At 50.0% G+C, this 26,327-nt stretch overlaps 3 protein-coding genes across 3 annotated transcripts; all 3 read left to right on the forward strand.

Annotated features, from left to right (window-relative positions):
- Positions 1-5,330: 5,330 nt before the first annotated feature.
- LOC134810778 (exonuclease GOR-like) lies at positions 5,331-7,067 on the forward strand (the record flags this gene model as incomplete). The annotated part of the gene is made up of 1 exon (XM_063816816.1): positions 5,331-7,067. A coding segment is annotated over exon 1 (1,737 nt), but the record flags the coding sequence as incomplete, so codon positions are not given.
- A 6,562-nt stretch (positions 7,068-13,629) lies between these two features.
- Positions 13,630-15,366, forward strand: LOC134810779 (exonuclease GOR-like; the record flags this gene model as incomplete). Its single annotated transcript, XM_063816817.1, has 1 exon — positions 13,630-15,366. A coding segment is annotated over exon 1 (1,737 nt), but the record flags the coding sequence as incomplete, so codon positions are not given.
- Positions 15,367-21,646: 6,280 nt separating this feature from the next.
- On the forward strand, positions 21,647-23,665 carry LOC134810780 (putative exonuclease GOR; the record flags this gene model as incomplete). The annotated part of the gene is made up of 1 exon (XM_063816818.1): positions 21,647-23,665. A coding segment is annotated over exon 1 (2,019 nt), but the record flags the coding sequence as incomplete, so codon positions are not given.
- Between the last annotated feature and the right edge of the window lie 2,662 nt (positions 23,666-26,327).

Below are 26,327 nucleotides of genomic sequence, written 5' to 3' on the forward strand. Positions count from 1 at the left end.
ACAATAAACCCTTCAACAAATCAATGAATCCAGGAGCGGGTTTTTGGCAGTGATCAACAAAATTGATAGAGCACTAGCAAGACTAAGAAAGAAGAAAAGAAAGAAGAATCAAACAGATGCAGTAAAAAATGATAAAGGGGATATCACCACCGATCCCACAGAAATACAAACTACCATCAGACAATACTATCAGCACCTCTAAGCTAATGAACTAGAAAACCTAGAAGAAATGGATAAATTCCTGGACGCATACAACCTCCCCAGAGTAAACCAGGAAGAAGTTGAATGCCTGAGTAGACCACTAACAGGCTCTGAAATTGAGGCAATAATTAACAGCCTATCAAGCAATAAAACTCCAGGACCAGACGGATTCACAGCCGAATTCTACCAGAAGGACAAGGAGGAGCTGGTACCATGCCTTCTGAAACTATTCCAATCAACAGAAAAAGAGGGAATCCTCCCTCACTCATTTCATGAGGCCGGCATCATCCTGATCCCAAAGCCTGAGAGAAACACAACCCAAAAAGAGAATTTTAGGCCTATGTCCCTGAGGAACATCGATGGGAAAATCCTCCATAAAATACCGGAAAAACGAATCCAGCAGCATATCAAAGGGCATATCCATCATGATGCAGTGGGCTTCATCCCTGACATGCAAGGCTTGTCCATCATATGCAAAACAATAAACATAATCCAGCATATAATCAGAACCAAAGACAGAAACTGCGTGATTATCTCAACAGATGCAGAAAAGGCCTTTGACAAAATTCAACAGCCCTTCATGCCAACAACTCTCAATAAATTAGGTATTGATGGGACATCTCCCAAAATAATGAGGGCTATTTAGGGCAAACCCACAGCCAATATCATACTGAATGGGCAAAAAGTGGAAGCATTCCCTTTGCAAACTGCCACAAGACAGGGATGCCCTCTCTCACCACTCCTATTCAACATAGTGTTGGAACTTCTGCCCAGGGCAATCAGGCAGGAGAAAGAAATAAAGAGAAATCAATTAGGAAAAGAGGAAGTCCAATTGTCCCTGTGTGCAGATGACATGATTGAATATTTAGAAAACCCCATCGTCTCAGCCCAAAATCTCCTTAAGCTGATAAGCAACTTCAGCAAAGTCTCAGGATACAAAATCGAGGTGCAAAAATCACAAGCATTCTTATACACCAATAACAGGCAAACAGACAGCCAAATCATGAGTGAGCTCCCATTCACAATTGCTTCAAAGAGAATAAAATGCCTAGGAATCCAACTAACAAGGGATGTGAAGGACCTCTTCCAGGAGAACTACCAAGCATTGCTCCACGAACTAAAAGAGGAGACAAACAAATGGAAGAATATTCCACCATCACGGATTGGAAGAATCAATATCGTGAAAATGGCCATACTGCCCAAGGTAAATTATAGATTCAATGCCATCCCCATCAAACTACCAATGACTTTCTTCACAGAACTGGAAAAATCTGCTTTAAAGCTCATATGGAACCACAAAACGGCCCCCACTGCCAACATATTCCTAAGCCAAAAGAACAACGATGGAGGCATCAAGCTGTCCGACTTCAAGCTACAGTAGAAGGCTACAGTAACCAAAGAGCATGCTATCGGTTGCCGTTTTGGTTACCGTAGACCAATGGAACAGAATAGAGCCCTCAGAAATAATACGACACATCTACAACCATCTGATCTTTGACAAACCTGACAAAAACAAGAAATGGGGAAAGGATTCCCTATTTTAAAAATGGTGCTGGGAAAACAGGCTAGCCATATGTCGAAAGCTGAAATCGGATCCCTTCCTTACACCTTGTACAAAAATTAATTCAAGACAGAAGAAAGACTTAAATGTTAGATCTTAAACCATACAAACCCTAGGAGAAAACCCAGCCAATACCATTGAGGACACAGGCATGGGCAAGGACCTCATGTCTAAAACGCCAAAAGCAATGGCAACGAAAGCCAACATTGACAAACAGCATCTAATTACACTAAAGACGTTCTGCATAGCTAAAGAAACTCCCATGAGAGTGAACAGGCATCCTGCAGAAAGGGAGAAAATTTTTGCAATCTACTCATCTGACAAAGGGCTAATATCCAGAATCTACTAAGAACTCAAACAGAGTTACAAGAGAAACCAAACAAGCCCATCAACAAGTGGGGGAAGGATATAAAGAGACACTTCTCAAAAGAAGACATTTATGCAGCCAACAGACACATGAAAAAATGCTCATCAACACTGGCCATCAGAGAAATGCAAATCAAATCCGCAATGAGATATCATCTCACACCAGGTAGAAGAGCGATCATTAAAACGTCAGGAAACAACAGGTGCTGGAGAGGTAGTGGACAAATAGGAACACTTTTACACTGTTGGTGGGACTGTAAACTAGTTCAACGGTAGTGGAAGATAGTGTGGTGAATCCTCAAGGATCTCGAAATAGAAATACCTTTTGACCCAGCCATCCCATTACTGGGTATATATACCCATAGGATTAGAAATCATGCTGCTAAAAGCACACACGCAGACGGATGTTCATTGCGGCACCATTCACAGTAGCAAAGACTTGGAACCAACCCAGATGTCCACCAATGATAGACTGGATTAAGAAAATGTGGCACAAATACACCATGGAATACTATGCAGCCATGAAAAAGCATGAGTTCATGCCCTTTGGAGGGACACGGATGAAGCTGGAAACCATCATTCTTAGCAAACTATCGCAAGGACAAAAAAACCAAACACCGCATGTTCTCATTCATAGGTGGGAATTGAAGTATGAGAACGCTTGGACACAGAAAGGGGAACATCACACACCGGGGCCTGTCATGGGCGTGGGGAGGGGGAGGGATAGCATTAAGAGATATACCTAATGTAAATGACTAGTGAATGGGTGCAACACACCAACCAGGTGAATCTTGGAAGGCAAAAGCTACTGAATTTAGCGAATTTGTGGAGGCATTCCCAGAAATCAGCCAGGTGAAGTATCACACAACCGAAGACTGCACCACTCCTCTAAGGCAGCACTATGCGGCAAACCCAGACGGCCACTCTTCTCACCCCTCCTCCGTTGGCTGTTCTGGGTAATGTGGTTCAAAAGTCACCTAGGCAACTGCAAAAATAGCTGAAATGGAGTAAGGGCTTCAGGCTGGTGACTAGCAGAGGTCCACCTGACCCCCGTAAGCTGCTGAACAAGAAGGGCTGCCAGAAGTGTCCCCCTAGGGAATTTGGTGGAGACGAAGACCCGCTCACTGGACAAGGGTTCCTCCCAGGAGACGCCCGAGCGGAAGAAACGGGCTGTGAGCCACGCCCTTTCACCCTCCGCTACCCCGCCCTGGGCTGGTGAAGGTGCGCGTAAGGATGAGGACTACTGAGCCCTGAAGAAATAAATCCTTCCCCTTTGACCCCAAGGAGGATTGCCTGTGAGGATCTTCAACGAGTCTACCCGTGTCTAGACACGGGAGCAGGTCTGTCCGGCACAGCACCTCCCTCAAGGAGGAGAAGAGTGAGGAGAAAGGAAACTCAAGTCTGACCATTCTGTCCTGGGAGAGAAGAGGAGGATCTCATCTCTCATCTGTCCAAGCATGGCAAGGAGACTTTCTCTCATCTTTCCAAGCAAGGTGACTTTTTATAATTAGGAAACAAAAAGAATTTAGAAGGCATGAAAGCAGCCCGTAAGGTGCATTCCTAAGGACTGCCCATTGAAACTGACAAAATTGCCCTTGTTTGATGAGAGGAATGAGCAGAGCACTGAGGTGGTGAACAGGGATCTAGTGAGACTTTCCCAGCATGTTTCTACCAAAGCTTTCTCTAAGCTTCTCGGAACACTCTCCTAATAAGCAGATGTTTGGCCCTTCAGAAAGTCAACAAGCAAAATGCCTTGAGTGTCCCAAAACACTGATGCCATGATGTTGGCTCCTGACTGGCCTCCTTTTCCTTTGACTGGACCACTGCCACCTCTCGGTAGCCGTCGCTTTGATGATGCTTTGCCTTCGAGGTCATATTGGTAAAGCCATGTTCCAACTTCCGGTTACAATTTGTCAGAGGGATGCGTCAGGATCGTGATCCCTCCTGTTTAAAATTTCCACTGATAGCTCTCGTCGTAACTGCAGCTGATCTGGGCACAGTGGTTTTCACAGCCACTGCAGGATTCATCTCCCACATCTTCTCACCTCTTCTTGAAACAAGCTATACATTCGTAAAGAGTTCATTTCTTTGGGGTAGTGTCCTTAGAAGCTTTTGTTAAAACATCAATGATTTCTTCATTCTTCCACCCAAGCTTCACCAGAAATTTGATGTTTGCTCTTGCTGCAATTTTCGTGGAATTCATGTTGCTCTGATAGGAGTCCTTTTCAGTGGATGTCTCATCCTTCTCAGTGCCTCAAACTAGATCTAGTTCAGAAAGGTTATAAGAAGTTCGGACAAGTTCATTTGAGTGCAAACCAGTGGAAACCCATGCATAGTTTCTTCACCATGTGCATTTTCTATGAACCTTTTGAAGAACCCCTGTGTTGAACATTGCCCAAGTCGTGGGAGAGAAGTGGGTGCGGTCCACTTCCTGTCCTCAATTTGCCCTCAGCGGAGGAGTGCACAGAGCAGGGAAACGCAACCCCAGAGAGATCCTGCCCTGCAGCATGCAGCAGACTGCTGGCCCAGTCCTGGCTCCATGGGGTGCTGTGTGGGCCCAAGCAAGTTGACCAAACTCCCTGACGCTGAAATGAATCCTAGGTGGCCCAATTCCAGTAGCCATGATAGGACTGCCCTGCAGGGACAGTTAATTAACTCAGGAAAAGCAACCTAGCTCCAAGGTTAGCAACCAGGAGTTCCAGTTGATTCCATTAGTGCACCCCTTGAGGCATTCCCAAGCTGGAGTCTGGTGGAAGATGAGGCTCAGTGTGATTGGATGGAAGCACCAACCTATCAAGGAGAAGTCCCACCCACTCTGCCCTGTGCGTCTATAAAGGCGACGGGTGGCGGCCGCGGCACTCATTGAAGCCGCCAGTTGGGAGAGGAGCAGAGCCAGGCCGGTGCTCCCGAAGGCAGCAAGATGTTGCGAGCCACAGCTCCCTGCTGGTTCCCACCTGGATGCCCAGAAGCTAAGAAGGTGGCCGAGGAGGCGGCCCTGGAGGCAAGAAGCCGCCAGTTGGGAGCGGAGCAGAGCCAGGCCGGTGCTCCCGAAGGCAGCAAGATGTTGCGAGCCACAGCTCCCTGCTGGTTCCCACCTGGATACCCAGAAGCTAAGAAGGTGGCCGAGGAGGCGGCCCTGGAGGCAAGAAGCCGCCAGTTGGGAGCGGAGCAGAGCCAGGCCGGTGCTCCCGAAGGCAGCAAGATGTTGCGAGCCACAGCTCCCTGCTGGTTCCCACCTGGATACCCAGAAGCTAAGAAGGTGGCCGAGGAGGCGGCCCTCGAGGCTCCAGAATTCCCCCTGCCCTCTCATCAGCCTGCCCAGAGCTTCGGGCTCCGGGTGCCCCAGATGCACAACCAGGCCTCCGCATTTGTGGACATCCAGGCGGAGCCCCAGAACAGGGGTCCGGCGGTGCCCCCAGCGTGTCTCAAGATGGTGACGGAGGCGTCCTACTTCCCTGCGCAGAGGGGATCGGCCTGCTGCTTGCCAGCCGCCCCAAGGCTGACAGAGAGGCCCTCGGGAGTCCGCATCTCAGCCCCCAGGAAGAGGAAGACGATCGCCCAGTCTTCCAGCCCTTGCTTGGTCACAGGTTGCACAGATGCCAAGAGAACCCGGGTGGCCAGCAGCAGCCAACGCTCCAGTGGCTCCAAGGTCGGCAGACAGCCAGGGAAGACGCGCAACAGGTCAGGGATGGCATGCAAGACCACCACCACCATCAGCTCTAAGCGAATCGTCCGTCGTCCATCCCTACCGAGTTTGAAGAAACCTATTATCCTCCGAAGGTCTGGGTGCCAAGTCCCCACCGTCCTCCGCCGAGGCTATCTCCAACTGTTCACCGAAGAGTGTCTCAAGTTCTGCGCCTCCAAGCAGGAGGCCGTGGAGAAGGCGCTGAACGAGGAGAAGGTGGCCTACGACTGCAGCCCCAACAAGAACAGGTACCTGAACGTGGTCCTGAACACCCTCAAGAGACTGAAGGGCCTGACCCCCAGCTCCATGCCGGGCCTCAGCAGGGCCGCCCTGTACAGCCGCCTCCAGGAGTTCCTGCTCAGCCAGGACCAGCTCAAGGAGAACGGCTACCCCTTCCCGCACCCCGAGCGGCCCGGAGGCGCCGTCCTCTTCACTGGCCAGGGGAAGGGGCCCGGCGACTCCTCCTGCAGGGTCTGCTGCCGTTGTGGCACCGAGTACCTGGTGTCCTCCTCGGGCCGCTGTGTACGTGACCAGTTGTGTTATTATCACTGGGGGCGGGTCCGCTGGAGCCAGGTGGCTGGAGGCCGGGTTAGCCAGTACACCTGCTGTGCAGCTGCTCCTGGCTCTGTGGGCTGCCAGGTGGCAAAGCAGCACGTGCGGGACGGCCGCAAGGACAGCCTCGATGGCTTCGTGGAGACCTTCAAGAAAGAGTTGTCCAGAGACGCTTATCCAGGAATCTACGCCTTGGACTGTGAGATGTGCTACACCACGCATGGCCTAGAGCTGACCCGCGTCACCGTGGTGGACGCCGACATGCGAGTGGTGTACGACACCTTCGTCAAGCCCGACAACGAGATCGTGGACTACAACACCAGGTTTTCCGGAGTCACCGAGGCCGACGTCGCCAAGACGAGCATCACCTTGCCCCAAGTGCAAGCCATCCTGCTGAGCTTTTTCAGCGCCCAAACCATCCTCATCGGGCACAGCCTGGAGAGCGATCTGCTGGCCCTGAAGCTCATCCACAGCACCGTGCTGGACACGGCCGTGCTCTTCCCGCACTACCTGGGTTTCCCCTACAAGCGTTCCCTCAGGAATCTCGCGGCCGACTACCTGGGACAGATCATCCAGGACAGCCAGGACGGCCACAACTCCAGCGAGGACGCAAACGCCTGCCTGCAGCTGGTGATGTGGAAGGTCCGACAGCGTGCCCAGATCCAGCCACGCCACCGGTCCGCCTCTCCCGCCGCCCTGGCCTGTCCTTGGCCCCAGGCCCCTTCCACAACCGCCATCAGTCCCGAGAGCTCACCCTGTCCACCTCGCCGCAAGGCCAAAGAAACCGGAGCAGTCGACGGCAGGAGAGGGCAAAAAGCCAAGAGTAACCCCAACCGGCCACTCCCAGTCCCCCGGAATCCCTGCCGCGGACCCTCGGGCCTGTCCCCATCCCTCTGCCCTTCCCAGACCTCTGTCCTTCCACTAATCGCCTCCCGCAGCACCGAGCCGCCACTCCCGGTCCCCCGAGTCCCTGCCGCGCCCCCTCGCGCCTGTCCACATCCCTCTGCCCATCCGAGACCTCTGTCCTTACACCACTAGCCACCCCACGTGGGACTTCCATGGCCTCTGAGTACAAGGCCAGCCCCCCGGCCCACCAGCTTTCTGAATGTGTGCTTACCTGTTTTTCTCGAGAGGCACCACAGTGAGGTGGGTGAAGCACTTAGGCTCTGGAGTTAGATATCTGGGTTCAAGGCCAAATTCCACCACTTACTAGGTTTCTAATATTGCACAGATAATGTCTTTGCGCTTCTACCTTTTGATCTTTAAAGTGTGATCAAAAGAGACTTAGACTCCCACATCATAATAACGGGAAACTTTAACAGCCCTCTGTAAACATTAGACAGACCAACGAGACAGAAATCTAAAAAGGATATCCAGGAATTGAACTCAGTTCTGCACCAAGCGGACCTAGGAGACATCTACAGAACGCTCCACCCCAAATCGACAGAATATACATGCTTCTCAGCACCACATCACACTTATTTCCACATTGACCACATAGTTGGAAGGAAAGCACTCCTCAGTAAATGTAAAATAACAGAAATTACTACAAACGGTCTTTCAGACCACATTGCAATCAAAGTAGACGTCAGGATAAAGAAACTCACTCAAAACCGCTCAACTGCATGGAAACCGGACAACCTGCTCCTGAATGAGTACTGGGTACTTAAGGAAATGAAGGCAGAAAGAAAGATATTCTCTGAAACCAATGAAAACAAAGGCACAACATACCAGAATCTCTGGGTCACATTTAAAGCAGTGTGTAGAGGGAAATTTATAGCACTAATTGCCCACGAGAGAAAGCAGGAAAGATCAAAAATGCATACCCTAACATCACCATTAAAAGAATGAGAGAAGCAAGAGCAAACACATTCAAAAACTAGCAGAAGGCAAGAAATAACTAAGATCCGAGCAGAACTGGTGGAGATAGAGACACAATAAACCCTTCAACAAATCAATGAATCCAGGAGCGGGTTTTTGGCAGTGATCAACAAAATTGATAGAGCACTAGCAAGACTAAGAAAGAAGAAAAGAAAGAAGAATCAAACAGATGCAGTAAAAAATGATAAAGGGGATATCACCACCGATCCCACAGAAATACAAACTACCATCAGACAATACTATCAGCACCTCTAAGCTAATGAACTAGAAAACCTAGAAGAAATGGATAAATTCCTGGACGCATACAACCTCCCCAGAGTAAACCAGGAAGAAGTTGAATGCCTGAGTAGACCACTAACAGGCTCTGAAATTGAGGCAATAATTAACAGCCTATCAAGCAATAAAACTCCAGGACCAGACGGATTCACAGCCGAATTCTACCAGAAGGACAAGGAGGAGCTGGTACCATGCCTTCTGAAACTATTCCAATCAACAGAAAAAGAGGGAATCCTCCCTCACTCATTTCATGAGGCCGGCATCATCCTGATCCCAAAGCCTGAGAGAAACACAACCCAAAAAGAGAATTTTAGGCCTATGTCCCTGAGGAACATCGATGGGAAAATCCTCCATAAAATACCGGAAAAACGAATCCAGCAGCATATCAAAGGGCATATCCATCATGATGCAGTGGGCTTCATCCCTGACATGCAAGGCTTGTCCATCATATGCAAAACAATAAACATAATCCAGCATATAATCAGAACCAAAGACAGAAACTGCGTGATTATCTCAACAGATGCAGAAAAGGCCTTTGACAAAATTCAACAGCCCTTCATGCCAACAACTCTCAATAAATTAGGTATTGATGGGACATCTCCCAAAATAATGAGGGCTATTTAGGGCAAACCCACAGCCAATATCATACTGAATGGGCAAAAAGTGGAAGCATTCCCTTTGCAAACTGCCACAAGACAGGGATGCCCTCTCTCACCACTCCTATTCAACATAGTGTTGGAACTTCTGCCCAGGGCAATCAGGCAGGAGAAAGAAATAAAGAGAAATCAATTAGGAAAAGAGGAAGTCCAATTGTCCCTGTGTGCAGATGACATGATTGAATATTTAGAAAACCCCATCGTCTCAGCCCAAAATCTCCTTAAGCTGATAAGCAACTTCAGCAAAGTCTCAGGATACAAAATCGAGGTGCAAAAATCACAAGCATTCTTATACACCAATAACAGGCAAACAGACAGCCAAATCATGAGTGAGCTCCCATTCACAATTGCTTCAAAGAGAATAAAATGCCTAGGAATCCAACTAACAAGGGATGTGAAGGACCTCTTCCAGGAGAACTACCAAGCATTGCTCCACGAACTAAAAGAGGAGACAAACAAATGGAAGAATATTCCACCATCACGGATTGGAAGAATCAATATCGTGAAAATGGCCATACTGCCCAAGGTAAATTATAGATTCAATGCCATCCCCATCAAACTACCAATGACTTTCTTCACAGAACTGGAAAAATCTGCTTTAAAGCTCATATGGAACCACAAAACGGCCCCCACTGCCAACATATTCCTAAGCCAAAAGAACAACGATGGAGGCATCAAGCTGTCCGACTTCAAGCTACAGTAGAAGGCTACAGTAACCAAAGAGCATGCTATCGGTTGCCGTTTTGGTTACCGTAGACCAATGGAACAGAATAGAGCCCTCAGAAATAATACGACACATCTACAACCATCTGATCTTTGACAAACCTGACAAAAACAAGAAATGGGGAAAGGATTCCCTATTTTAAAAATGGTGCTGGGAAAACAGGCTAGCCATATGTCGAAAGCTGAAATCGGATCCCTTCCTTACACCTTGTACAAAAATTAATTCAAGACAGAAGAAAGACTTAAATGTTAGATCTTAAACCATACAAACCCTAGGAGAAAACCCAGCCAATACCATTGAGGACACAGGCATGGGCAAGGACCTCATGTCTAAAACGCCAAAAGCAATGGCAACGAAAGCCAACATTGACAAACAGCATCTAATTACACTAAAGACGTTCTGCATAGCTAAAGAAACTCCCATGAGAGTGAACAGGCATCCTGCAGAAAGGGAGAAAATTTTTGCAATCTACTCATCTGACAAAGGGCTAATATCCAGAATCTACTAAGAACTCAAACAGAGTTACAAGAGAAACCAAACAAGCCCATCAACAAGTGGGGGAAGGATATAAAGAGACACTTCTCAAAAGAAGACATTTATGCAGCCAACAGACACATGAAAAAATGCTCATCAACACTGGCCATCAGAGAAATGCAAATCAAATCCGCAATGAGATATCATCTCACACCAGGTAGAAGAGCGATCATTAAAACGTCAGGAAACAACAGGTGCTGGAGAGGTAGTGGACAAATAGGAACACTTTTACACTGTTGGTGGGACTGTAAACTAGTTCAACGGTAGTGGAAGATAGTGTGGTGAATCCTCAAGGATCTCGAAATAGAAATACCTTTTGACCCAGACATCCCATTACTGGGTATATATACCCATAGGATTAGAAATCATGCTGCTAAAAGGACACACGCAGACGTATGTTTATTGCGGCACCATTCACAGTAGCAAAGACTTGGAACCAACCCAGATGTCCATCAATGATAGACTGGATTAAGAAAATGTGGCACAAATACACCATGGAATACTATGCAGCCATGAAAAAGCATGAGTTCATGCCCTTTGGAGGGACACGGATGAAGCTGGAAACCATCATTCTTAGCAAACTATCGCAAGGACAAAAAAACCAAACACCGCATGTTCTCATTCATAGGTGGGAATTGAAGTATGAGAACGCTTGGACACAGAAAGGGGAACATCACACACCGGGGCCTGTCATGGGCGTGGGGAGGGGGAGGGATAGCATTAAGAGATATACCTAATGTAAATGACTAGTGAATGGGTGCAACACACCAACCAGGTGAATCTTGGAAGGCAAAAGCTACTGAATTTAGCGAATTTGTGGAGGCATTCCCAGAAATCAGCCAGGTGAAGTATCACACAACCGAAGACTGCACCACTCCTCTAAGGCAGCACTATGCGGCAAACCCAGACGGCCACTCTTCTCACCCCTCCTCCGTTGGCTGTTCTGGGTAATGTGGTTCAAAAGTCACCTAGGCAACTGCAAAAATAGCTGAAATGGAGTAAGGGCTTCAGGCTGGTGACTAGCAGAGGTCCACCTGACCCCCGTAAGCTGCTGAACAAGAAGGGCTGCCAGAAGTGTCCCCCTAGGGAATTTGGTGGAGACGAAGACCCGCTCACTGGACAAGGGTTCCTCCCAGGAGACGCCCGAGCGGAAGAAACGGGCTGTGAGCCACGCCCTTTCACCCTCCGCTACCCCGCCCTGGGCTGGTGAAGGTGCGCGTAAGGATGAGGACTACTGAGCCCTGAAGAAATAACTCCTTCCCCTTTGACCCCAAGGAGGATTGCCTGTGAGGATCTTCAACGAGTCTACCCGTGTCTAGACACGGGAGCAGGTCTGTCCGGCACAGCACCTCCCTCAAGGAGGAGAAGAGTGAGGAGAAAGGAAACTCAAGTCTGACCATTCTGTCCTGGGAGAGAAGAGGAGGATCTCATCTCTCATCTGTCCAAGCATGGCAAGGAGACTTTCTCTCATCTTTCCAAGCAAGGTGACTTTTTATAATTAGGAAACAAAAAGAATTTAGAAGGCATGAAAGCAGCCCGTAAGGTGCATTCCTAAGGACTGCCCATTGAAACTGACAAAATTGCCCTTGTTTGATGAGAGGAATGAGCAGAGCACTGAGGTGGTGAACAGGGATCTAGTGAGACTTTCCCAGCATGTTTCTACCAAAGCTTTCTCTAAGCTTCTCGGAACACTCTCCTAATAAGCAGATGTTTGGCCCTTCAGAAAGTCAACAAGCAAAATGCCTTGAGTGTCCCAAAACACTGATGCCATGATGTTGGCTCCTGACTGGCCTCCTTTTCCTTTGACTGGACCACTGCCACCTCTCGGTAGCCGTCGCTTTGATGATGCTTTGCATTCGAGGTCATATTGGTAAAGCCATGTTCCAACTTCCGGTTACAATTTGTCAGAGGGATGCGTCAGGATCGTGATCCCTCCTGTTTAAAATTTCCACTGATAGCTCTCGTCGTAACTGCAGCTGATCTGGGCACAGTGGTTTTCACAGCCACTGCAGGATTCATCTCCCACATCTTCTCACCTCTTCTTGAAACAAGCTATACATTCGTAAAGAGTTCATTTCTTTGGGGTAGTGTCCTTAGAAGCTTTTGTTAAAACATCAATGATTTCTTCATTCTTCCACCCAAGCTTCACCAGAAATTTGATGTTTGCTCTTGCTGCAATTTTCGTGGAATTCATGTTGCTCTGATAGGAGTCCTTTTCAGTGGATGTCTCATCCTTCTCAGTGCCTCAAACTAGATCTAGTTCAGAAAGGTTATAAGAAGTTCGGACAAGTTTATTTGAGTGCAAACCAGTGGAAACCCATGCATAGTTTCTTCACCATGTGCATTTTCTATGAACCTTTTGAAGAACCCCTGTGTTGAACATTGCCCAAGTCGTGGGAGAGAAGTGGGTGCGGTCCACTTCCTGTCCTCAATTTGCCCTCAGCGGAGGAGTGCACAGAGCAGGGAAACGCAACCCCAGAGAGATCCTGCCCTGCAGCATGCAGCAGACTGCTGGCCCAGTCCTGGCTCCATGGGGTGCTGTGTGGGCCCAAGCAAGTTGACCAAACTCCCTGACGCTGAAATGAATCCTAGGTGGCCCAATTCCAGTAGCCATGATAGGACTGCCCTGCAGGGACAGTTAATTAACTCAGGAAAAGCAACCTAGCTCCAAGGTTAGCAACCAGGAGTTCCAGTTGATTCCATTAGTGCACCCCTTGAGGCATTCCCAAGCTGGAGTCTGGTGGAAGATGAGGCTCAGTGTGATTGGATGGAAGCACCAACCTATCAAGGAGAAGTCCCACCCACTCTGCCCTGTGGGTCTATAAAGGCGACGGGTGGCGGCCGCGGCACTCATTGAAGCCGCCAGTTGGGAGAGGAGCAGAGCCAGGCCGGTGCTCCCGAAGGCAGCAAAATGTTGCGAGCCACAGCTCACTGCTGGTTCCCACCTGGATACGCAGAAGCTAAGAAGGTGGCCGAGGAGGCGGCCCTGGAGGCAAGAAGCCGCCAGTTGGGAGCGGAGCAGAGCCAGGCCGGTGCTCCCGAAGGCAGCAAGATGTTGCGAGCCACAGCTCCCTGCTGGTTCCCACCTGGATACCCAGAAGCTAAGAAGGTGGCCGAGGAGGCGGCCCTGGAGGCAAGAAGCCGCCAGTTGGGAGCGGAGCAGAGCCAGGCCGGTGCTCCCGAAGGCAGCAAGATGTTGCGAGCCACAGCTCCCTGCTGGTTCCCACCTGGATACCCAGAAGCTAAGAAGGTGGCCGAGGAGGCGGCCCTCGAGGCTCCAGAATTCCCCCTGCCCTCTCATCAGCCTGCCCAGAGCTTCGGGCTCCGGGTGCCCCAGATGCACAACCAGGCCTCCGCATTTGTGGACATCCAGGCGGAGCCCCAGAACAGGGGTCCGGCGGTGCCCCCAGCGTGTCTCAAGATGGTGACGGAGGCGTCCTACTTCCCTGCGCAGAGGGGATCGGCCTGCTGCTTGCCAGCCGCCCCAAGGCTGACAGAGAGGCCCTCGGGAGTCCGCATCTCAGCCCCCAGGAAGAGGAAGACGATCGCCCAGTCTTCCAGCCCTTGCTTGGTCACAGGTTGCACAGATGCCAAGAGAACCCGGGTGGCCAGCAGCAGCCAACGCTCCAGTGGCTCCAAGGTCGGCAGACAGCCAGGGAAGACGCGCAACAGGTCAGGGATGGCATGCAAGACCACCACCACCATCAGCTCTAAGCGAATCGTCCGTCGTCCATCCCTACCGAGTTTGAAGAAACCTATTATCCTCCGAAGGTCTGGGTGCCAAGTCCCCACCGTCCTCCGCCGAGGCTATCTCCAACTGTTCACCGAAGAGTGTCTCAAGTTCTGCGCCTCCAAGCAGGAGGCCGTGGAGAAGGCGCTGAACGAGGAGAAGGTGGCCTACGACTGCAGCCCCAACAAGAACAGGTACCTGAACGTGGTCCTGAACACCCTCAAGAGACTGAAGGGCCTGACCCCCAGCTCCATGCCGGGCCTCAGCAGGGCCGCCCTGTACAGCCGCCTCCAGGAGTTCCTGCTCAGCCAGGACCAGCTCAAGGAGAACGGCTACCCCTTCCCGCACCCCGAGCGGCCCGGAGGCGCCGTCCTCTTCACTGGCCAGGGGAAGGGGCCCGGCGACTCCTCCTGCAGGGTCTGCTGCCGTTGTGGCACCGAGTACCTGGTGTCCTCCTCGGGCCGCTGTGTACGTGACCAGTTGTGTTATTATCACTGGGGGCGGGTCCGCTCGAGCCAGGTGGCTGGAGGCCGGGTTAGCCAGTACACCTGCTGTGCAGCTGCTCCTGGCTCTGTGGGCTGCCAGGTGGCAAAGCAGCACGTGCGGGACGGCCGCAAGGACAGCCTCGATGGCTTCGTGGAGACCTTCAAGAAAGAGTTGTCCAGAGACGCTTATCCAGGAATCTACGCCTTGGACTGTGAGATGTGCTACACCACGCATGGCCTAGAGCTGACCCGCGTCACCGTGGTGGACGCCGACATGCGAGTGGTGTACGACACCTTCGTCAAGCCCGACAACGAGATCGTGGACTACAACACCAGGTTTTCCGGAGTCACCGAGGCCGACGTCGCCAAGACGAGCATCACCTTGCCCCAAGTGCAAGCCATCCTGCTGAGCTTTTTCAGCGCCCAAACCATCCTCATCGGGCACAGCCTGGAGAGCGATCTGCTGGCCCTGAAGCTCATCCACAGCACCGTGCTGGACACGGCCGTGCTCTTCCCGCACTACCTGGGTTTCCCCTACAAGCGTTCCCTCAGGAATCTCGCGGCCGACTACCTGGGACAGATCATCCAGGACAGCCAGGACGGCCACAACTCCAGCGAGGACGCAAACGCCTGCCTGCAGCTGGTGATGTGGAAGGTCCGACAGCGTGCCCAGATCCAGCCACGCCACCGGTCCGCCTCTCCCGCCGCCCTGGCCTGTCCTTGGCCCCAGGCCCCTTCCACAACCGCCATCAGTCCCGAGAGCTCACCCTGTCCACCTCGCCGCAAGGCCAAAGAAACCGGAGCAGTCGACGGCAGGAGAGGGCAAAAAGCCAAGAGTAACCCCAACCGGCCACTCCCAGTCCCCCGGAATCCCTGCCGCGGACCCTCGGGCCTGTCCCCATCCCTCTGCCCTTCCCAGACCTCTGTCCTTCCACTAATCGCCTCCCGCAGCACCGAGCCGCCACTCCCGGTCCCCCGAGTCCCTGCCGCGCCCCCTCGCGCCTGTCCACATCCCTCTGCCCATCCGAGACCTCTGTCCTTACACCACTAGCCACCCCACGTGGGACTTCCATGGCCTCTGAGTACAAGGCCAGCCCCCCGGCCCACCAGCTTTCTGAATGTGTGCTTACCTGTTTTTCTCGAGAGGCACCACAGTGAGGTGGGTGAAGCACTTAGGCTCTGGAGTTAGATATCTGGGTTCAAGGCCAAATTCCACCACTTACTAGGTTTCTAATATTGCACAGATAATGTCTTTGCGCTTCTACCTTTTGATCTTTAAAGTGTGATCAAAAGAGACTTAGACTCCCACATCATAATAACGGGAAACTTTAACAGCCCTCTGTAAACATTAGACAGACCAACGAGACAGAAATCTAAAAAGGATATCCAGGAATTGAACTCAGTTCTGCACCAAGCGGACCTAGGAGACATCTACAGAACGCTCCACCCCAAATCGACAGAATATACATGCTTCTCAGCACCACATCACACTTATTTCCACATTGACCACATAGTTGGAAGGAAAGCACTCCTCAGTAAATGTAAAATAACAGAAATTACTACAAACGGTCTTTCAGACCACATTGCAATCAAAGTAGACGTCAGGATAAAGAAACTCACTCAAAACCGCTCAACTGCATGGAAACCGGACAACCTGCTCCTGAATGAGTACTGGGTACTTAAGGAAATGAAGGCAGAAAGAAAGATATTCTCTGAAACCAATGAAAACAAAGGCACAACATACCAGAATCTCTGGGTCACATTTAAAGCAGTGTGTAGAGGGAAATTTATAGCACTAATTGCCCACGAGAGAAAGCAGGAAAGATCAAAAATGCATACCCTAACATCACCATTAAAAGAATGAGAGAAGCAAGAGCAAACACATTCAAAAACTAGCAGAAGGCAAGAAATAACTAAGATCCGAGCAGAACTGGTGGAGATAGAGACACAATAAACCCTTCAACAAATCAATGAATCCAGGAGCGGGTTTTTGGCAGTGATCAACAAAATTGATAGAGCACTAGCAAGACTAAGAAAGAAGAAAAGAAAGAAGAATCAAACAGATGCAGTAAAAAATGATAAAGGGGATATCACCACCGATCCCACAGAAATACAAACTACCATCAGACAATACTATCAGCACCTCTAAGCTAATGAACTAGAAAACCTAGAAGAAATGGATAAATTCCTGGACGCATACAACCTCCCCAGAGTAAACCAGGAAGAAGTTGAATGCCTGAGTAGACCACTAACAGGCTCTGAAATTGAGGCAATAATTAACAGCCTATCAAGCAATAAAACTCCAGGACCAGACGGATTCACAGCCGAATTCTACCAGAAGGACAAGGAGGAGCTGGTACCATGCCTTCTGAAACTATTCCAATCAACAGAAAAAGAGGGAATCCTCCCTCACTCATTTCATGAGGCCGGCATCATCCTGATCCCAAAGCCTGAGAGAAACACAACCCAAAAAGAGAATTTTAGGCCTATGTCCCTGAGGAACATCGATGGGAAAATCCTCCATAAAATACCGGAAAAACGAATCCAGCAGCATATCAAAGGGCATATCCATCATGATGCAGTGGGCTTCATCCCTGACATGCAAGGCTTGTCCATCATATGCAAAACAATAAACATAATCCAGCATATAATCAGAACCAAAGACAGAAACTGCGTGATTATCTCAACAGATGCAGAAAAGGCCTTTGACAAAATTCAACAGCCCTTCATGCCAACAACTCTCAATAAATTAGGTATTGATGGGACATCTCCCAAAATAATGAGGGCTATTTAGGGCAAACCCACAGCCAATATCATACTGAATGGGCAAAAAGTGGAAGCATTCCCTTTGCAAACTGCCACAAGACAGGGATGCCCTCTCTCACCACTCCTATTCAACATAGTGTTGGAACTTCTGCCCAGGGCAATCAGGCAGGAGAAAGAAATAAAGAGAAATCAATTAGGAAAAGAGGAAGTCCAATTGTCCCTGTGTGCAGATGACATGATTGAATATTTAGAAAACCCCATCGTCTCAGCCCAAAATCTCCTTAAGCTGATAAGCAACTTCAGCAAAGTCTCAGGATACAAAATCGAGGTGCAAAAATCACAAGCATTCTTATACACCAATAACAGGCAAACAGACAGCCAAATCATGAGTGAGCTCCCATTCACAATTGCTTCAAAGAGAATAAAATGCCTAGGAATCCAACTAACAAGGGATGTGAAGGACCTCTTCCAGGAGAACTACCAAGCATTGCTCCACGAACTAAAAGAGGAGACAAACAAATGGAAGAATATTCCACCATCACGGATTGGAAGAATCAATATCGTGAAAATGGCCATACTGCCCAAGGTAAATTATAGATTCAATGCCATCCCCATCAAACTACCAATGACTTTCTTCACAGAACTGGAAAAATCTGCTTTAAAGCTCATATGGAACCACAAAACGGCCCCCACTGCCAACATATTCCTAAGCCAAAAGAACAACGATGGAGGCATCAAGCTGTCCGACTTCAAGCTACAGTAGAAGGCTACAGTAACCAAAGAGCATGCTATCGGTTGCCGTTTTGGTTACCGTAGACCAATGGAACAGAATAGAGCCCTCAGAAATAATACGACACATCTACAACCATCTGATCTTTGACAAACCTGACAAAAACAAGAAATGGGGAAAGGATTCCCTATTTAAAAAATGGTGCTGGGAAAACAGGCTAGCCATATGTCGAAAGCTGAAATCGGATCCCTTCCTTACACCTTGTACAAAAATTAATTCAAGACAGAAGAAAGACTTAAATGTTAGATCTTAAACCATACAAACCCTAGGAGAAAACCCAGCCAATACCATTGAGGACACAGGCATGGGCAAGGACCTCATGTCTAAAACGCCAAAAGCAATGGCAACGAAAGCCAACATTGACAAACAGCATCTAATTACACTAAAGACGTTCTGCATAGCTAAAGAAACTCCCATGAGAGTGAACAGGCATCCTGCAGAAAGGGAGAAAATTTTTGCAATCTACTCATCTGACAAAGGGCTAATATCCAGAATCTACTAAGAACTCAAACAGAGTTACAAGAGAAACCAAACAAGCCCATCAACAAGTGGGGGAAGGATATAAAGAGACACTTCTCAAAAGAAGACATTTATGCAGCCAACAGACACATGAAAAAATGCTCATCAACACTGGCCATCAGAGAAATGCAAATCAAATCCGCAATGAGATATCATCTCACACCAGGTAGAAGAGCGATCATTAAAACGTCAGGAAACAACAGGTGCTGGAGAGGTAGTGGACAAATAGGAACACTTTTACACTGTTGGTGGGACTGTAAACTAGTTCAACGGTAGTGGAAGATAGTGTGGTGAATCCTCAAGGATCTCGAAATAGAAATACCTTTTGACCCAGACATCCCATTACTGGGTATATATACCCATAGGATTAGAAATCATGCTGCTAAAAGGACACACGCAGACGTATGTTTATTGCGGCACCATTCACAGTAGCAAAGACTTGGAACCAACCCAGATGTCCATCAATGATAGACTGGATTAAGAAAATGTGGCACAAATACACCATGGAATACTATGCAGCCATGAAAAAGCATGAGTTCATGCCCTTTGGAGGGACACGGATGAAGCTGGAAACCATCATTCTTAGCAAACTATCGCAAGGACAAAAAAACCAAACACCGCATGTTCTCATTCATAGGTGGGAATTGAAGTATGAGAACGCTTGGACACAGAAAGGGGAACATCACACACCGGGGCCTGTCATGGGCGTGGGGAGGGGGAGGGATAGCATTAAGAGATATACCTAATGTAAATGACTAGTGAATGGGTGCAACACACCAACCAGGTGAATCTTGGAAGGCAAAAGCTACTGAATTTAGCGAATTTGTGGAGGCATTCCCAGAAATCAGCCAGGTGAAGTATCACACAACCGAAGACTGCACCACTCCTCTAAGGCAGCACTATGCGGCAAACCCAGACGGCCACTCTTCTCACCCCTCCTCCGTTGGCTGTTCTGGGTAATGTGGTTCAAAAGTCACCTAGGCAACTGCAAAAATAGCTGAAATGGAGTAAGGGCTTCAGGCTGGTGACTAGCAGAGGTCCACCTGACCCCCGTAAGCTGCTGAACAAGAAGGGCTGCCAGAAGTGTCCCCCTAGGGAATTTGGTGGAGACGAAGACCCGCTCACTGGACAAGGGTTCCTCCCAGGAGACGCCCGAGCGGAAGAAACGGGCTGTGAGCCACGCCCTTTCACCCTCCGCTACCCCGCCCTGGGCTGGTGAAGGTGCGCGTAAGGATGAGGACTACTGAGCCCTGAAGAAATAACTCCTTCCCCTTTGACCCCAAGGAGGATTGCCTGTGAGGATCTTCAACGAGTCTACCCGTGTCTAGACACGGGAGCAGGTCTGTCCGGCACAGCACCTCCCTCAAGGAGGAGAAGAGTGAGGAGAAAGGAAACTCAAGTCTGACCATTCTGTCCTGGGAGAGAAGAGGAGGATCTCATCTCTCATCTGTCCAAGCATGGCAAGGAGACTTTCTCTCATCTTTCCAAGCAAGGTGACTTTTTATAATTAGGAAACAAAAAGAATTTAGAAGGCATGAAAGCAGCCCGTAAGGTGCATTCCTAAGGACTGCCCATTGAAACTGACAAAATTGCCCTTGTTTGATGAGAGGAATGAGCAGAGCACTGAGGTGGTGAACAGGGATCTAGTGAGACTTTCCCAGCATGTTTCTACCAAAGCTTTCTCTAAGCTTCTCGGAACACTCTCCTAATAAGCAGATGTTTGGCCCTTCAGAAAGTCAACAAGCAAAATGCCTTGAGTGTCCCAAAACACTGATGCCATGATGTTGGCTCCTGACTGGCCTCCTTTTCCTTTGACTGGACCACTGCCACCTCTCGGTAGCCGTCGCTTTGATGATGCTTTGCATTCGAGGTCATATTGGTAAAGCCATGTTCCAACTTCCGGTTACAATTTGTCAGAGGGATGCGTCAGGATCGTGATCCCTCCTGTTTAAAATTTCCACTGATAGCTCTCGTCGTAACTGCAGCTGATCTGGGCACAGTGGTTTTCACAGCCACTGCAGGATTCATCTCCCACATCTTCTCACCTCTTCTTGAAACAAGCTATACATTCGTAAAGAGTTCATTTCTTTGGGGTAGTGTCCTTAGAAGCTTTTGTTAAAACATCAATGATTTCTTCATTCTTCCACCCAAGCTTCACCAGAAATTTGATGTTTGCTCTTGCTGCAATTTTCGTGGAATTCATGTTGCTCTGATAGGAGTCCTTTTCAGTGGATGTCTCATCCTTCTCAGTGCCTCAAACTAGATCTAGTTCAGAAAGGTTATAAGAAGTTCGGACAAGTTTATCTGACTGCAAACCAGTGGAAACCCATGCATAGTTTTTTCACCATGTGCATTTTCTATGAACCTTTTGAAGAACCCCTGTGTTGAACATTGCCCAAGTCGTGGGAGAGAAGTGGGTGCGGTCCACTTCCTGTCCTCAATTTGCCCTCAGCGGAGGAGTGCACAGAGCAGGGAAACGCAACCCCAGAGAGATCCTGCCCTGCAGCATGCAGCAGACTGCTGGCCCAGTCCTGGCTCCATGGGGTGCTGTGTGGGCCCAAGCAAGTTGACCAAACTCCCTGACGCTGAAATGAATCCTAGGTGGCCCAATTCCAGTAGCCATGATAGGACTGCCCTGCAGGGACAGTTAATTAACTCAGGAAAAGCAACCGAGCTCCAAGGTTAGCAACCAGGAGTTCCAGTTGATTCCATTAGTGCACCCCTTGAGGCATTCCCAAGCTGGAGTCTGGTGGAAGATGAGGCTCAGTGTGATTGGATGGAAGCACCAACCTATCAAGGAGAAGTCCCACCCACTCTGCCCTGTGCGTCTATAAAGGCGACGGGTGGCGGGGGCGGCACTCATTGAAGCCGCCAGTTGGGAGAGGAGCAGAGCCAGGCCGGTGCTCCCGAAGGCAGCAAGATGTTGCGAGCCACAGCTCCCTGCTGGTTCCCACCTGGATACCCAGAAGCTAAGAAGGTGGCCGAGGAGGCGGCCCTGGAGGCAAGAAGCCGCCAGTTGGGAGCAGAGCAGAGCCAGGCCGGTGCTCCCGAAGGCAGCAAGATGTTGCGAGCCACAGCTCCCTGCTGGTTCCCACCTGGATACCCAGAAGCTAAGAAGGTGGCCGAGGAGGCGGCCCTGGAGGCAAGAAGCCGCCAGTTGGGAGCGGAGCAGAGCCAGGCCGGTGCTCCCGAAGGCAGCAAGATGTTGCGAGCCACAGCTCCCTGCTGGTTCCCACCTGGATACCCAGAAGCTAAGAAGGTGGCCGAGGAGGCGGCCCTCGAGGCTCCAGAATTCCCCCTGCCCTCTCATCAGCCTGCCCAGAGCTTCGGGCTCCGGGTGCCCCAGATGCACAACCAGGCCTCCGCATTTGTGGACATCCAGGCGGAGCCCCAGAACAGGGGTCCGGCGGTGCCCCCAGCGTGTCTCAAGATGGTGACGGAGGCGTCCTACTTCCCTGCGCAGAGGGGATCGGCCTGCTGCTTGCCAGCCGCCCCAAGGCTGACAGAGAGGCCCTCGGGAGTCCGCATCTCAGCCCCCAGGAAGAGGAAGACGATCGCCCAGTCTTCCAGCCCTTGCTTGGTCACAGGTTGCACAGATGCCAAGAGAACCCGGGTGGCCAGCAGCAGCCAACGCTCCAGTGGCTCCAAGGTCGGCAGACAGCCAGGGAAGACGCGCAACAGGTCAGGGATGGCATGCAAGACCACCACCACCATCAGCTCTAAGCGAATCGTCCGTCGTCCATCCCTACCGAGTTTGAAGAAACCTATTATCCTCCGAAGGTCTGGGTGCCAAGTCCCCACCGTCCTCCGCCGAGGCTATCTCCAACTGTTCACCGAAGAGTGTCTCAAGTTCTGCGCCTCCAAGCAGGAGGCCGTGGAGAAGGCGCTGAACGAGGAGAAGGTGGCCTACGACTGCAGCCCCAACAAGAACAGGTACCTGAACGTGGTCCTGAACACCCTCAAGAGACTGAAGGGCCTGACCCCCAGCTCCATGCCGGGCCTCAGCAGGGCCGCCCTGTACAGCCGCCTCCAGGAGTTCCTGCTCAGCCAGGACCAGCTCAAGGAGAACGGCTACCCCTTCCCGCACCCCGAGCGGCCCGGAGGCGCCGTCCTCTTCACTGGCCAGGGGAAGGGGCCCGGCGACTCCTCCTGCAGGGTCTGCTGCCGTTGTGGCACCGAGTACCTGGTGTCCTCCTCGGGCCGCTGTGTACGCGACCAGTTGTGTTATTATCACTGGGGGCGGGTCCGCTGGAGCCAGGTGGCTGGAGGCCGGGTTAGCCAGTACACCTGCTGTGCAGCTGCTCCTGGCTCTGTGGGCTGCCAGGTGGCAAAGCAGCACGTGCGGGACGGCCGCAAGGACAGCCTCGATGGCTTCGTGGAGACCTTCAAGAAAGAGTTGTCCAGAGACGCTTATCCAGGAATCTACGCCTTGGACTGTGAGATGTGCTACACCACGCATGGCCTAGAGCTGACCCGCGTCACCGTGGTGGACGCCGACATGCGAGTGGTGTACGACACCTTCGTCAAGCCCGACAACGAGATCGTGGACTACAACACCAGGTTTTCCGGAGTCACCGAGGCCGACGTCGCCAAGACGAGCATCACCTTGCCCCAAGTGCAAGCCATCCTGCTGAGCTTTTTCAGCGCCCAAACCATCCTCATCGGGCACAGCCTGGAGAGCGATCTGCTGGCCCTGAAGCTCATCCACAGCACCGTGCTGGACACGGCCGTGCTCTTCCCGCACTACCTGGGTTTCCCCTACAAGCGTTCCCTCAGGAATCTCGCGGCCGACTACCTGGGACAGATCATCCAGGACAGCCAGGACGGCCACAACTCCAGCGAGGACGCAAACGCCTGCCTGCAGCTGGTGATGTGGAAGGTCCGACAGCGCGCCCAGATCCAGCCACGCCACCGGTCCGCCTCTCCCGCCGCCCTGGCCTGTCCTTGGCCCCAGGCCCCTTCCACAACCGCCATCAGTCCCGAGAGCTCACCCTGTCCACCTCGCCGCAAGGCCAAAGAAACCGGAGCAGTCGACGGCAGGAGAGGGCAAAAAGCCAAGAGTAACCCCAACCGGCCACTCCCAGTCCCCCGGAATCCCTGCCGCGGACCCTCGGGCCTGTCCCCATCCCTCTGCCCTTCCCAGACCTCTGTCCTTCCACTAATCGCCTCCCGCAGCACCGAGCCGCCACTCCCGGTCCCCCGAGTCCCTGCCGCGCCCCCTCGCGCCTGTCCACATCCCTCTGCCCATCCGAGACCTCTGTCCTTACACCACTAGCCACCCCACGTGGGACTTCCATGGCCTCTGAGTACAAGGCCAGCCCCCCGGCCCACCAGCTTTCTGAATGTGTGCTTACCTGTTTTTCTCGAGAGGCACCACAGTGAGGTGGGTGAAGCACTTAGGCTCTGGAGTTAGATATCTGGGTTCAAGGCCAAATTCCACCACTTACTAGGTTTCTAATATTGCACAGATAATGTCTTTGCGCTTCTACCTTTTGATCTTTAAAGTGTGATCAAAAGAGACTTAGACTCCCACATCATAATAATGGGAAACTTTAACAGCCCTCTGTAAACATTAGACAGACCAACGAGACAGAAATCTAAAAAGGATATCCAGGAATTGAACTCAGCTCTGCACCAAGCGGACCTAGGAGACATCTACAGAACGCTCCACCCCAAATCGACAGAATATACATGCTTCTCAGCACCACATCACACTTATTTCCACATTGACCACATAGTTGGAAGGAAAGCACTCCTCAGTAAATGTAAAATAACAGAAATTACTACAAACGGTCTTTCAGACCACATTGCAATCAAAGTAGACGTCAGGATAAAGAAACTCACTCAAAACCGCTCAACTGCATGGAAACCGGACAACCTGCTCCTGAATGAGTACTGGGTACTTAAGGAAATGAAGGCAGAAAGAAAGATATTCTCTGAAACCAATGAAAACAAAGGCACAACATACCAGAATCTCTGGGTCACATTTAAAGCAGTGTGTAGAGGGAAATTTATAGCACTAATTGCCCACGAGAGAAAGCAGGAAAAATCAAAAATGCATACCCTAACATCACCATTAAAAGAATGAGAGAAGCAAGAGCAAACACATTCAAAAACTAGCAGAAGGCAAGAAATAACTAAGATCCGAGCAGAACTGGTGGAGATAGAGACACAATAAACCCTTCAACAAATCAATGAATCCAGGAGCGGGTTTTTTGCAGTGATCAACAAAATTGATAGAGCACTAGCAAGACTAAGAAACAAGAAAAGAAAGAAGAGTCAAACAGATGCAGTAAAAAATGATAAAGGGGATATCACCACCGATCCCACAGAAATACAAACTACCATCAGACAATACTATCAGCACCTCTAAGCTAATGAACTAGAAAACCTAGAAGAAATGGATAAATTCCTGGACGCATACAACCTCCCCAGAGTAAACCAGGAGGAAGTTGAATGCCTGAGTAGACCACTAACAGGCTCTGAAATTGAGGCAATAATTAACAGCCTATCAAGCAATAAAACTCCAGGACCAGACGGATTCACAGCCGAATTCTACCAGAAGGACAAGGAGGAGCTGGTACCATGCCTTCTGAAACTATTCCAATCAACAGAAAAAGAGGGAATCCTCCCTCACTCATTTCATGAGGCCGGCATCATCCTGATCCCAAAGCCTGAGAGAAACGCAACCCAAAAAGAGAATTTTAGGCCTATGTCCCTGAGGAACATCGATGGGAAAATCCTCCCTAAAATACCGGAAAAACAAATCCCGCAGCACATCGAAGGGCTTATCCATCATGATGCAGTGGGCTTCATCCCTGACATGCAAGGCTTGTCCATCATATGCAAAACAATAAACATAATCCAGCATATAATCAGAACCAAAGACAGAAACTGCGTGATTATCTCAACAGATGCAGAAAAGGCCTTTGACAAAATTCAACAGCCCTTCATTCCAACAACTCTCAATAAATTAGGTATTGATGGGACATCTCCCAAAATAATAAGGGCTATTTAGGGCAAACCCACAGCCAATATCATACTGAATGGGCAAAAAGTGGAAGCATTCCCTTTGCAAACTGCCACAAGACAGGGATGCCCTCTCTCACCACTCCTATTCAACATAGTGTTGGAACTTCTGCCCAGGGCAATCAGGCAGGAGAAAGAAATAAAGAGAAATCAATTAGGAAAAGAGGAAGTCCAATTGTCCCTGTGTGCAGATGACATGATTGAATATTTAGAAAACCCCATCGTCTCAGCCCAAAATCTCCTTAAGCTGATAAGCAACTTCAGCAAAGTCTCAGGATACAAAATCGAGGTGCAAAAATCACAAGCATTCTTATACACCAATAACAGGCAAACAGACAGCCAAATCATGAGTGAGCTCCCATTCACAATTGCTTCAAAGAGAATAAAATGCCTAGGAATCCAACTAACAAGGGATGTGAAGGACCTCTTCCAGGAGAACTACCAAGCATTGCTCCACGAACTAAAAGAGGAGACAAACAAATGGAAGAATATTCCACCATCACGGATTGGAAGAATCAATATCGTGAAAATGGCCATACTGCCCAAGGTAAATTATAGATTCAATGCCATCC

Source organism: Pan troglodytes, chromosome 7 (assembly GCF_028858775.2).
Source record: "Pan troglodytes isolate AG18354 chromosome 7, NHGRI_mPanTro3-v2.0_pri, whole genome shotgun sequence".
NCBI classification, from domain to species: domain Eukaryota; kingdom Metazoa; phylum Chordata; class Mammalia; order Primates; family Hominidae; genus Pan; species Pan troglodytes.